The 12,735-nt window shown below is 41.6% G+C and overlaps 1 protein-coding gene across 1 annotated transcript in view; it reads right to left on the bottom strand.

Annotated features, from left to right (window-relative positions):
- Positions 1-2,142: 2,142 nt before the first annotated feature.
- Positions 2,143-12,735, bottom strand: part of fhdc1 (FH2 domain containing 1) — a 32,780-nt gene continuing 22,187 nt past the window's right edge. The window contains exons 4-12 of the mRNA XM_042485789.2: positions 12,386-12,488; positions 12,166-12,251; positions 11,049-11,149; positions 9,540-9,610; positions 9,327-9,434; positions 8,462-8,532; positions 6,610-6,727; positions 6,281-6,445; positions 2,143-5,389 (exon numbers count right to left, since the gene is read on the bottom strand). Coding sequence (XP_042341723.2) covers positions 3,221-5,389; positions 6,281-6,445; positions 6,610-6,727; positions 8,462-8,532; positions 9,327-9,434; positions 9,540-9,610; positions 11,049-11,149; positions 12,166-12,251; positions 12,386-12,488 — 2,992 coding nt within the window. The 3' untranslated portion in view covers positions 2,143-3,220. The remainder of the gene's footprint in view (positions 5,390-6,280; positions 6,446-6,609; positions 6,728-8,461; positions 8,533-9,326; positions 9,435-9,539; positions 9,611-11,048; positions 11,150-12,165; positions 12,252-12,385; positions 12,489-12,735) is intronic.

The following is a 12,735-nucleotide window of genomic DNA, read 5'->3' on the forward strand; positions in this document are numbered from 1 at the left end:
CTCAAGGTAACTAAGGGCCTGTACTTCATTTATCAGAGCAGGGCGGTTGGCTGGGATGTGACTTGTCTTTTTAGATCATAATCCTACTTGCAGTGACAAATATTTTTCCTCAAGCCTGAATGACTTGTGGTAAAAAGCATGACCCTCCCTCCACCATAAATAACCACATTTCACATTTCTGGCTGTGATAAATGATGTAAATGTTAAGAAAACGTTCAAACCAACTTGTGGGTTCTGAGTATGTGAAATAAATACACAATATGACCATTTTAAGTTTAATGTCCCTCCCACGAGCAAAATAACAAACATCACTCCCTCTCCAGTGTTTAAAAAATATTTTAATTGCCTCCCAACCAACCCCTCCTCTCTCACCAATAACAAACAGTCCCTTACTACTCTGCTTTTTCAGGAGCTCTAAGGGTTAGGGTTAGTTACTTAGTTAATCACGTTAAAGTACTGTTTCCGAGGTTTTCATGCTCAAAATGAGAATGTTTTTATTTTAGGTTGAATGGCGGTGAAACACAATGAGCCGTAGCAGACAGATACTCATTACTAATTTCAAACGTAAATTCATTGCTTTATAATGCTAACAGGGGATTAATTTATCAATCAGCAGAAAAAAATATCTGTTAATTTTGACAATCATGTGAGTGACTTTCAATGCAAAAATTATGAAAGAAATTAGTTACAGCTAACGTGCTTAAAAAACAGCAGATTCTCTCAGTAACTGTAAAGTGGCTTTCTTTGGATCTGGACAAAACAAGCATTTTCAAGTTGTCTATACTCAACTATACTCTGTGACAAACATTTTTAACTGTGAACCCATGATCAACCGAGAAAATATCTGCCAGATTGATCAATGATGTAATCAATCGTTAGTTGCTGCCCTCCGTTACTTGAATAAGGTTTTAAGTGTCGGCCACATGCAGGCCACACACACAGGCATGATGTCACACTGGGCCTTATGTGTTTATCAGCTTCATTTGCATCACAAGGAACAGGAAGGAGGAAGCCACCACACGTCAGCATACTGCAGGTCAGAGCTCTCAACATCTGATACAAGATATGGATACCATTTTAGAAATATCTCTGCGCTCACATATTTCTCTCTTTTACCCTTCATTTTTTGATGCTATGTAAACATACTGATATTAAGAAAAATACTATGTCTTTACATTATGTACAAAGTGAGTCACTAACCAGTGGAGTCACTGTTTCAGCTCGGTGTGATGGAATGTAGGAAAAGTTTCTACTCTCCTCTTTTACAATCGAGGAGTTTCTACTGGTGATGGATCGGCTACATTAAGCTTTAAGGCAATGCACTGTCGTGAGTGTTTCTGCCATCAAGGCAATGGCACAATGCAGTTTGAAAGGCAAGTGGTGTGAAATGGTTATTATCGTTACATTCGAGTCACTTAGCCAAGCAATTGTTGTTGTGTTGTTTTTGGGTATTGTTTAGAAAATAAAGAACTGGTGATCTTTGAAAAGCCAAGAAGGATGACTATAAACACTTACGGGGGTATATGATGAATCATCACACACTACAAAACAGCTGGCTGGAAAAAAGATTACATCTGCGACATGATTGAAAAAAAAAGATTTTTAAGCCCTAGCCCAAGTTGTGACTATGTTTTCTATTCAGGGAGCCAAAAAAAATCAGTCCTTGCTCGTTTTGCACAACACAAGAAACATGAGTATAAACCACTTATTTTGTATAATTTTGTTTTTTTAAAAGGACGGCCTCTAGCTGACCTTGTGGAGTGTGTGGCCCATATGCCTGAGGCTTCTGCAGCGACTGAGTATATATATGTATATATATATATATTAAACAAAATCTATGACTGTTGTCATGTCACATTTTACCCATACTGATGTACATTAATTAAGTTCTATATAAAATAATGTGTTGATATTATTTTTGCATTGCACAAAATAAGGGAGGATCTGTGTAATTTCCTGAATAGAAAAATATCATTGAAATTTGGGGGAAATAGGCTTAACCTTTTTTTTTTTTTTGTACAACAGAGGGTATAATTTTTTCCTTCACATGATTGTAATAGTTTTTGAGGATTCTGGATATAGCTTTAAACTGAGGTTAATGTTTTTAAATTAGCTAGATTTTTTCAAAGATCACCGTTTTTTAGAACAACAAATGACTCAAATTTAACGGCAATACGTGAACAAACCAGGGCTAGGCTGAATTATGGCCAGTTATTGTTGCGATTTTACCTTATCAAGAAAAAGGTGCAGGCCTACAGAACATCTGAGATGACTACATTCACAGTAGAAACATTAGACCATCAACATAATCACATAACTGATGATTATTTCAGTGTCGTTTCAGACGTGTTCAATGCTTTTCTCTCAAAGCATTAGATTGTGTATTAGCCTAAAGTATACAGGAAACATTTCCTACGTGCACGTCTACTCCATGATACTATGGAGGAGTTCTAACACATTTACTAACTACTGACACAAACATACAGGTACAACAAGTACCATAGTTGGAATACACTGTCTTATAATCTGTGACTTAATATATTGTAGTAATATTTGTAAAAAGTGACACTGCAGTTTAAACCAGTTTATCAGGTCTACATCTTCATCATGCAGAGCCAAATGAACATATTCTACTTTTCCTGCTGGTACAAGGCCACTGCGATCTTTCTGAGGTATCAAGCAAAAGAACCGAAAAGCAAACAGGAGCAAAACTTTACAGGAGGATGCAACAAAACTACAGGAAGAGACACCGTAACAGCAGCAAGTTAAAGTACAAAAAAATCTTGTAGCCCTGAATGAAACGGAAAGTCTCAAATTGTCGGAGCTAATTAGCAGCATCATATAGTCAGTAGTGTTCAGCATCACAGACACGAAGAGTAAACGGACAGCTAAGCAAGCAAAGAGGCTCCTGTGTGAAAACACCAGTTTGCTGTTTGTCAGTTTAAGTAATACCCCCCTCAAGAAAAAAAAAAGGAGTTGTGAAAAAGTAGCAAAAAAAAAAAAAAAAAAAAAATCAGGAACATGTGCAGCAGTTAATTGCATCTTGCTCTTTGCAATTCATAAATCTGATAGAGCGTCAGCTATTGGAGTAAGGTGAGTTGGCGTCAAACTTTTTTCAGATTCCCGTCTTTTGCATGATATGAGATTTTGCAGTGTAGATGGGAAGAAAAGCGAAAAACAATGTAAATCAAAGCCTCTTTCTTCAGGTCTTGCTGCAGTTTTATTTCCAGCTCGGTTTAGCTCCTCTGCTTGGTGTCGCCGAGTCTCTCGACTGGACTGACTTTTCAGAAAAGCTACCTGTCTTACGAATATCGTCACGTGTTGAAGGTGGAGGCGGAGTCTCGCTGCGGTAAGCGCTGCGACTGGTCGCTTTGACACTTTGCACCCGTCTCAGGTTTGTTCCTTGTGGCCGCTCCTCGCTGGTATGAACTGTGGGTGGCAACCTGTTCTGCTTCATTGGGGTCTGTCGACTTAGAAGCGAGGGGCTGCGAGACGGCGTCGAGGGGACAGACGGTTGAGCCAGCTCCTTCTTGGTCCTGGAAGTTGAAGCTACAGTGTTGCGGGCAAAGCTGGGGACTTCAGAGGGGTTTTTTACGCCGGTTGTGTGACAGCTGCTGTTCTCAGAGGACGCTCCGCCCTGAGCCTGAGCTTGGGCCTGAGCCAGAGCTCTCATGGTGGAGCGGCACATCTTCTCCTCAGGCGCAGGCTTGGGGATGTTCCTCAGGGGTTTGGCGCTTGGTTTGTGGATGGAGGCCTTTCTCGGTGTTGAATCGCGTGCCCATCTTGAAACGCCACCTGTGAGGCTGCTTCCCCTCTGACCTTTTGACTCATCCGGAGGCAGACTGGAGTGTCGAGGAGGTCTTGTCGTCTTCTCACTCCGTCCTCTCGCCGGGGTGCTCTGGTCCCGAAGAGGCCGGCGTGACTCTCCACCGTCATTCGCCAAAGGCTTCTCTGCTCTCTTGCTGCTGCCTGTCCTTGTAAGCTTGCTAATCGGTACAACTTTTCGCATGCCCTGGCTTTCGCTGCTGGTCAGCGTTCGCACGCCCCGACCTCCGCTGCCTTTAGTCGCCTTGTTAGTTTTGCTCTTTGCGTGGGCTGGTTTTCTGCTGCTTCTCTGTGCATCTTTGTCCACGCTTTGTTTCCCCTCAGCGGTGTCACAGCTCTCTGTGTCCCACTCCTCTGTCGCAGACGGGGTCATGGATGATGCGTCCGCAGATTTTGGCGCTGAAAGTTCGTTGGTTGACTGGTCGTTGGGAGACTCCAAGTTAGAGGACAGAGAGCTTGGATCTTGCTGGCTCTCCTGATCAGATCTCCCGCTGTCAGGTGTTCTGAAATGAAGTCCCTCTTTTGTTAGAGACGAGCTTTCAACCTCAGAGTAATCCGAGGTGACAGAGCAGTCTGCTTCTGTGCAGTCTAGTACATAAAACACTGGCTTCTTATTGGACACAGATGTATCTAATGGGAGGGGTGTATCACAGGTTGTTGATGAAATTGTGCTGTTGTCCTCTTCTTCTTTGTCTCTCTCAGGAGAGACCCCAGCCTGTGTAGGAGGATCCATCTTCCCTGCCCAGGCTGCTTTGGGATCCGCTCCTCTTTCTAGAACTCTATCATGTCGAAGGACGTCCAGATTTATGGGATGTGACTGTCTCTCCTTTTCCAAATCAGTCACCACAACATCCCCCTGGTTGACAAAGTGCATGTGATTGCTGTTGTTGTTTGGACTCGGTAGGTCAAAGGCTCGAGGACCTCGAACTAAAGTGTGCGTCTCCACGCTGACATTCATGTGGCCGGTAACGGTCGGGTTGGGAAGATGGGCGGGCTTCTGAAAAACACAAAAGGGACGAGGCAGAGTGCTGCCCTCTGACACAGATGAGTAATTGTTGTTGTTATATGTGTCGTTATCGTTTAGCCCGGAGGAGGAGAACCTGGCCAGCGGGCTGATCGGCTCAGTTTCTGCATGTGGCGACGTCACCTGTCTGTCGCAGCCCAGCTCGCGGTTGTCGTCCTGGGCTAAGATCCAGGGGGTCGTCCTCCGCTGCACGGCGCGGCCCGACCGAGGTAGGCTGTTAAACTTGGAATAGTCAGTGGGATTCACAGAGCCTCCAAATAGCTCCAGGTATCCTTTTAGTTCTCTGTCTGCTATGGAGGTCATGGTGTGACGGTGGCGGCGGGCGCTGGCGGAGCGTCCCAGCGGGCTGTGTGGACTCTGAGACCTCTGTTGGAAGAAGTCCAGCAGGCCTTCCTTGGTGAGCATCTCCACGTCGTTCTCACTGCTGCTGCGACCAAACCCGCTGCTCTGATCTGAACCTGACCAAGCAAAACGCTTTTCCTCCAGCTCTCGCAGACGACGCTGTCTAGCTGCTTCCTTTAACTCGCGGTCCATGTTGTCCTGAGAAAAGAGGATATGGAAGATGTTTAGAGGCAAGAAGAAAATGATGGTAATAGTAAGTCAGAATAGAAGAAATTGATTTCAAACATCTTTTTTTCCTTGAAATTTACTCATCTTAATGGATATTTCACAAATATTTCAATATTGTTCTTCCTTAGGTTGTTATGGCTATCAGTTCAGTATCAGTGTTTTAAAGTAACGGAGCATGCACAACTTGCTCTCCTATTTTGGTGGGCAGTTTTTGTTGATGCAGTCAACACAGTTGAGTGCTTTTTTTGACAAATTGGACAAAACCACAACAATAAAGTGCAGGAAAGACCAAAACAGTTGTCATGACCAAAATGTGAAGTTTTGTTTGCGTAGCTTGGCTCCCAATATTAATGAAATAGTTCAACAATAGCAAATGTCATGTATTCACGTGTGCTGCTTAGCCCCCAAAAATGATATATTTTGGAGGGCATTGGTAGGAAAAAAAAAACACGCCAGCGGCTGTATTTGTGTGAGTTATACAACGCAAAAAATTGCGTCATGTTTAAACTGAACACACCTTCACTGTCCTGTGTTCACCCTTCATTGATATTGATGACTTTAAGTCTCTAAAACATCACTACAAAAATATAACTCCAACAAAGTCTGACAGGGCAAGACAGCTTGTAAATAATCCAACACTTTTGAAAGTTTTGAAACCATCAATTGAAGTTGACCAACAAGGTTTCTTTAATGTTTAAGTGTTTCCATGGACTTCACACCTGACTTGACTTCTTTTTTAGCAATGTGTCCCCAGATCCTAGCAATCAACTTTGTGAGTACGATGTCATTCGAACCCGTGGGAATTAGGCTTGAAACAGTAAAAAGTTGTTCAATTAGAATTACTCTTTCACTAAAACTGACCTTGACAGCTTTCTTGAACTTGATGCAGAAGTCCTGAAAGATGCGGAAGCATTCGTCCAGCTTAAAGGTGTCCTTGTCTTCACAAAAGAAGTCGATGAGCGTGTTCCCCTCTTTACGCAGATCCAGCCTGCGTCTCTTCAGGTCCTGAAGCGTCAGAGCTGAACTCTAAAACATCAGGCGCATACATTTTTTATTATGGCACTTTTATGCATGTCGTTATCTATAGCACTTGAGTCAGCAGTGCCAGAAATGTACAGTGGCCTGAATCCAGCTCTCTGTACGTGAGTCTGTGTATAGAAAGTATTACATAAGTACTGCTGCTGCTTCACCTGCAGAAAGGGCTCCAGCTGCTGCAGAAGCTCCTGGTCTCCTTGAACTTTCTCCTCCAGGGATCTAATCCGCACATATAAGGAGGAAAACTCCACCTCAATGTTTTCCACTGAGATTCTACAGGAAAACACAAAAGCAGAGAGATTCAGATCAGGAAAATGTGCTTTGGTGACTAAATACATAATAATCACATCACTGACTGAAAATTGTTTTCATACTACTGCTGAACATCACAATATGACAGCATTTTCTAAACGCACTGTCAGACTGTCATCCGTTAAAGGTGAAGATAGGAAGGCTGTGAGAATTGCCTTCACAGGGAGGGAGGAGTAGACTTGGCCCTGTGGTGCAGGAGCTGTGCTGTCTCCGCACAGAGGACGACCTTGTGAAGCTGACAGAGCCTGACAGCATCACACTGCGTTCTGAACATGACTCTCAAAATACTGCATTTAAATTAGATGTCAGCTTAAGTAATGAGGCTCGATGTTGGGCATGTCAATTCAGCAATAAACTACAGTTACCACCTTGAGGCTGGATTTCTCTGCAAACCAGTCAAGTTGCAGTTTCAGTTTCAGTTTACATCCATGTCTGTCCAGACTCATATGTAGCCATGATACTTCCTCAAAGATGGATGTTGCTGCAAATAAGCTACAAATCCTAAGACATGGGTGCTTCACACACACCTTCAACCCAGCGGCACAGAAGATCTACACAACCACCACAGTCAGATCAGTATCAGTTCAGCATCTGAGAAAATGTCTCCCCTTCTGTCTCTGAGTCATGGCATTGCATAATGACCAGACATGTTTGTTAAAAAGTTTATGTTTTTTTCAGAACATTATGATGTCACAGTGAAGTTAACCTTGACCTTTTGGACATTAAATGTCATCACTTTGTCATTTTATCCATTGAGACATTTGTGTGAGATTTTAGAGCATGAATTCTTGAGGTATGGCCAAAAACATGTTTTGTGAGGTCACAGTGACCTTTGACTACCAAATTCTAATTAGTTCCCTATTGAGTCCAGGTGGACTTCTGAGATATCACATTCATGAGAATGGGGAGGACAGACAAATCACAAATACAATGTCTCTAATCACAGCTGTTGTCAGCATAGATGCATGATAAAAAAAAGTCAAGATGTCAGTTTGGATCAAATGGTTTTTCCCACTTTTGGTCATTTACAGAACACAGAAATAACAAAAATGACAAAACCTCAAAATCAAAATGTATTTATGGCTAGTTTGTCAGAGGCCAATGTGCCTAAAACAGTCAATGAGTGCTTTAACCACATAATGATCAATTGTATGTCAATTACTCACCACAAGTTGTGTTTGAATTTGTAAATGGATGTTTTAATACAGTTTGGAGCCCTATGATGTTGATTCATCAAGATTTCTCTTTTTTCTTGTTTCTTGATTTTTTGGAGGCATGTGAGTTTTCTTCACAAATTCAGAGTAACACGGCTGAATAACAACTATACAAATGATCATTTTGTGGATAACATATTCCTTTTAAGAGACGAAAAACATTGTTTTGAGTGCTGGCACAGTGCTTGTAGTTACATTCACAAATTTAAAATGTGATGAATACAGGGCCAGCCAGTCACAGTTGCTGAATAATTCAACAAACCACCTGTTTTCAGTGGTGCAGCTCTGGAAAACAAAGTATGGTGAAACTTATCGACCTCTGATCAAGAACAGATTCCTTCCTGCCTGCTTAATGCCACCATTCCCAACTTCACTGTCAAGACACAAGTGCATTGACAAATTACACAATGCAATGTTTCTTTTTTTTCTTTTTTTGTTATGACTTTTCCAGCTTTCTTTAAAACTGTAGGGAACAGTTTACCTGGCTGCACTCTGGACATCTTGGAGTTTTTCTGGAAACCTGAGCAGCTTCTCATCTTTTTTCTTTGCCTCCTGTGTTGAGAGACACATCACAAAATTTACATCCAAACTGTTTGTTGCTGTGTGCATGATGAAGTGGCATCATCGCAGTGCAAAGGAGCGCTCTTTGTTTGGTTACGTAAGGGCTTGGCCAGCCTCTCCTGGCTCTTCTCTGTTTCCTGTCACCATCTGCTGTCCACCTGCCCTCCTGCAGTCTGTTCACTCCTGCAGCCCTGCTGTGAAAGATTTATAGAAAACCAACTCTCTGTGGCTGATGAGTGACCATCTTTTTTTGCATGTTGGACTGAAATATGTGTCTCACTTAATTTAGATTTTTGTTTCACACATTTGAAGTTGTGTGTGATTTAACTGCAGCTATCAGGAAAGACCACAGACTTTCCAAGATAAAATATTAATAGGATGAAATCTGTGTCTAGTTATCCTGGAGAATCATGAGCAATGTCTCCAACAGAGCCTCCATGGTAAAGTACAGTACTTTAATTCAACATATCTCATAGACAAAGTGCGCATTGAGCACATTAAGTGATTTACACGTTGAAACAGTGTCAAATATATACACACGTGGCTTTATAAAACACAAGAATTATGATTATTATTCTCATATGAAAGTAGATACAGAAGAGGTTTGACTTGATGCAACGCAGTACGTTACCCTGCTACACACAGTAAAGCTTTTAACATTCAATTTTATGCTGTCATGGTGTCAGTAAAGTGTTGACATGGTAATTCTCTGACTCCTTTCTTCACTGAGTGGTTTTGGATTACATAATTGTATTGTGTGCATTATTGTATTACTGAAGCCTTACCATGGCGACAAAGTGCAGCAGGTTCATCCCCGGCTTGTTGGCCTTTGTGTCAGCCAATGAGAGGAGGGACGACAGCTTGAAGCCCACAGCGTTGCCTGCGTAGCCACCCTGTAAAACAAACAGGAACCAATCAAAGATCTCACAGAAATACACCAGTCTGTTGAAGGATAAGTGCTGGTGATGATAATGTATTGAATAAACTGTTGGACTCACAGCGTTCATAATGTTTCCGGCCTGCAGCACCAGATGCAGAATGGCATGAAGCTCCTCGCAGTTCATCAGCTCTATAGCATGAGATCAATAAAAACTCAATAACGAGAATCCACAGCAGATCACGGCAGCACATTACGATCTACTTCACTTTCATTTATAATCATCACACCGAACCACTGTCAGGAGGAATAGTGAGGGCCTTCTCCGCAGAAAGTTGATAAATCTATTTTTGCATTTTGACCCGCTGCCCTTTTAGTGCTAACAGTAAGGGTTAAAGTTTTAATTAAATGGTGTGACAAAAGTTTCCCTCAATTTGTCCCATGCAGTGTTAAACTGATGGCTCTGCAATGCAGTGAAAGGTCACAGTGCTTTAGAGGGTTTCAGAAAAATCCAATAAACCACAGAGCGGCAGGACAGTGTGACTCAGCTGAAGTGACACAGGTTCAAGTGATGGTTGCATTTAAAAAAACAAAAAACACTATTTAGTATTTTGGTCAGTTAAAACACCCACAATGAGTTTGGGGAAACAAATATGTGCCCTCTGTGTGTTATTTCACCGTCAATTTTAAATTTAGCAGAACAAGTCATAACTAGTCCTGTGGGCAGCATGGCTCTACAGACTGCAATGTTGGACTGAACTACAGATGGACTGCCGTGAACACATTCATTTTCCCCATCAGGATGAATAAGAACAACTCTGGTGAACCCTTAACTTTTCATCTAACACAATCATGGAGGCACCAGGGTCAATACTGCAGTAAAATACCCGAAAAATGAATGGCATTCCCATCAGCCTTAGCTGTACTTTGTGCTTCATAATGTTAGTAGGTATTACCACCATCATCTTTATCTGTTAAACCACCTAAATAATCTGAATGGATGAGGTTTAAACCTGGGATGGGACCCAACCACAAGTTGTTATAAGCCTGAAATTGATTGATATGGGCTGATCAGAAGTTTATATTTTTTGAAATAATTAGAAATCATCTAGAAAAATCTAGAAAAAAAGAGAAATGGACTGAACAAATCAAACCAAATAAAGATTTATTTCATCAGATGTACAGATACTGACATGTTTTACTCGAATGATACTCATAAAAAGTAGATCATCTGTAGACAGGAAACAATTAAAAAATTTCTGTTGCTGTTTTTGTGCTGCAGCTCAGCAAGACAAGGTAAGGTTGAGGCTGAGGTCATACACAGCAACTGTCAGCTGAAATATAACAAAAATGATGGCATGTTTTGCAAACCTTTAATGGAAATGTTAGAATATAAATAATTTATTAGTTACGTGTCGAAAAAAATCAGCTAAACAAAGATGGCACAGCCTTGTCTTTCCACTCCGTCCCCACAACATCGCATCTCAGGTGACACATTCCTACTTCTTGTTCAGCACTGCTGACAGCTCAAATATCTGGGTCACCTGTCTGAGCGCGTGTGACTGTGTGTGACTGTGTGTGTGTGCGTGCATGGGTGTGTGTGAAGGCAGCCGAGTCTGCGTGTTCTTACCCTTAGTGGCGACGCGGATGACATCGATCTCGCGGCTCATTATAGCACAGGAAGGGAAGAACTCTTCGCGAAGGACAATGGCCTCGATCCGAACCTCAAACCTGTCGGAGACGAAGCAGAGAGCAGTTACATCTGTGGTCTGAGCTCATGCTGCAGGTTAAGATAGAATAGATAAATACACTTTATTGTCTGTCCCAAAAGTGACAGAAAGCCTCCTTTGACAAGGCTCAACTATACACACAAATCACATATAAAACACATTTTAAAAAAAAAAAGAAATGTTAAAACAGCAACTGATAAAAGCATGTTAATGTGCAGTGTCCATTTTAGATTGTTCAGGATGCTTATTGCATAATGAAAAACAGATTTCTTGTAAATGTTTTTCTAGGCCAGCGGGATTTTGTACTTTCTGCCTGATGGCAGTAACTGGATGGAGTGGTGGAGGGGGTGAGAAGGGTCCTCTGTGTTCAGGCTGGCTTTCCTTAACACTAAGCGGTTACACAGTTCAGACAGAGGATTTTGGGGTGAGCCGAGTACTTAGTTATGCGGGAGAGTTTAGTTTTGTTTTTGGTGGTGAGGGACTTGTATCAGGATGAAATGTTAATGGTGAGAATGGATGAAAAAGAAGCTGACAGACTTGTTACAAAGGTTAAGGTTCTGCAGAGATACCGAAAGATTATTTCTACTGTTAAATGTTCAGCATGATGGAGAATAAAACAATAAACATAACTTTATGTCAGGCTGAGTGGCATTGGGAACTGATGATGCACTTCCAGATACCCAAGACTTATTTAAGAAGTACAGTTAATTAATTTGAAACTCTGAGAGTAGTATTTTTTTATTCAAATTATTGTTACTTCTCAGTCTCAACCCCAAGTGCAAATGCCAGCTCTACATTACAGTTTAAATTGTTAAGTAACACACAGACAAGAAAAATAAATACTTTAATATGAATATGTGTGAATGAGGTACAAGTTTGTTGGAAAGTCTCCACAAAGCTCGATTCCATCCTGTCAAATGTATACGCTGCAAACTTGTTTCTGTCAAACAAGAAACTTCACATTTCCCTTTAAGTAAAATGACTCTATGTGCGCACACACTATTGAAATCCACTCACCGAGGCACCTGGATTAAGAGGTACATAAAGGAATCGACCAGCGTCAGCTTGTCTGGATCTCCTTTAAACGCCTGAAGTTTCTTGACCTGTCGGAGCAAAACAGAGAGAAAGGAAACTCAGCAGGCTCTATTGTTTTCTATCTACATTTGCTGTCTTTTATTATCAGGTTTGGTCTTTGATTAAAAAACCTTATACTAAAAGCCATTTGATAAACACAGACCTCCTCGACGTCTGGCAGGAGCTTCAGCAGGTCTTTGAGCAGCTCTGCTCCATAAATCTTTCCTTCCCCGCGTCGTATGTCTTCAACAATGGAGCGATTCGACCTGAAATGCACAGTTCATTTTAATTGAAACTCAGTGATTAAACAGCACAGGTGCTCTCTTTTAAAGCTGGCTCCCCTGTGTTTACGAAGGCAATAAATCTGTTACTGCCAGAGCCAGGTGTTCCTGTCAGGAAAAATGAACCAAAAATATTGACGATAACAATATTCAGTTGCACATGTAAGCATTTCATTGCTCCTTACTACACGACATTTCCAATCATTTCTCGTTACTTTTTAGTGACATTCAT

This window comes from Plectropomus leopardus, chromosome 3 (genome assembly GCF_026936395.1).
Source record: "Plectropomus leopardus strain MGB_pleo_1.0 chromosome 3, ASM2693639v1, whole genome shotgun sequence".
Taxonomy (NCBI): domain Eukaryota; kingdom Metazoa; phylum Chordata; class Actinopteri; order Perciformes; family Serranidae; genus Plectropomus; species Plectropomus leopardus.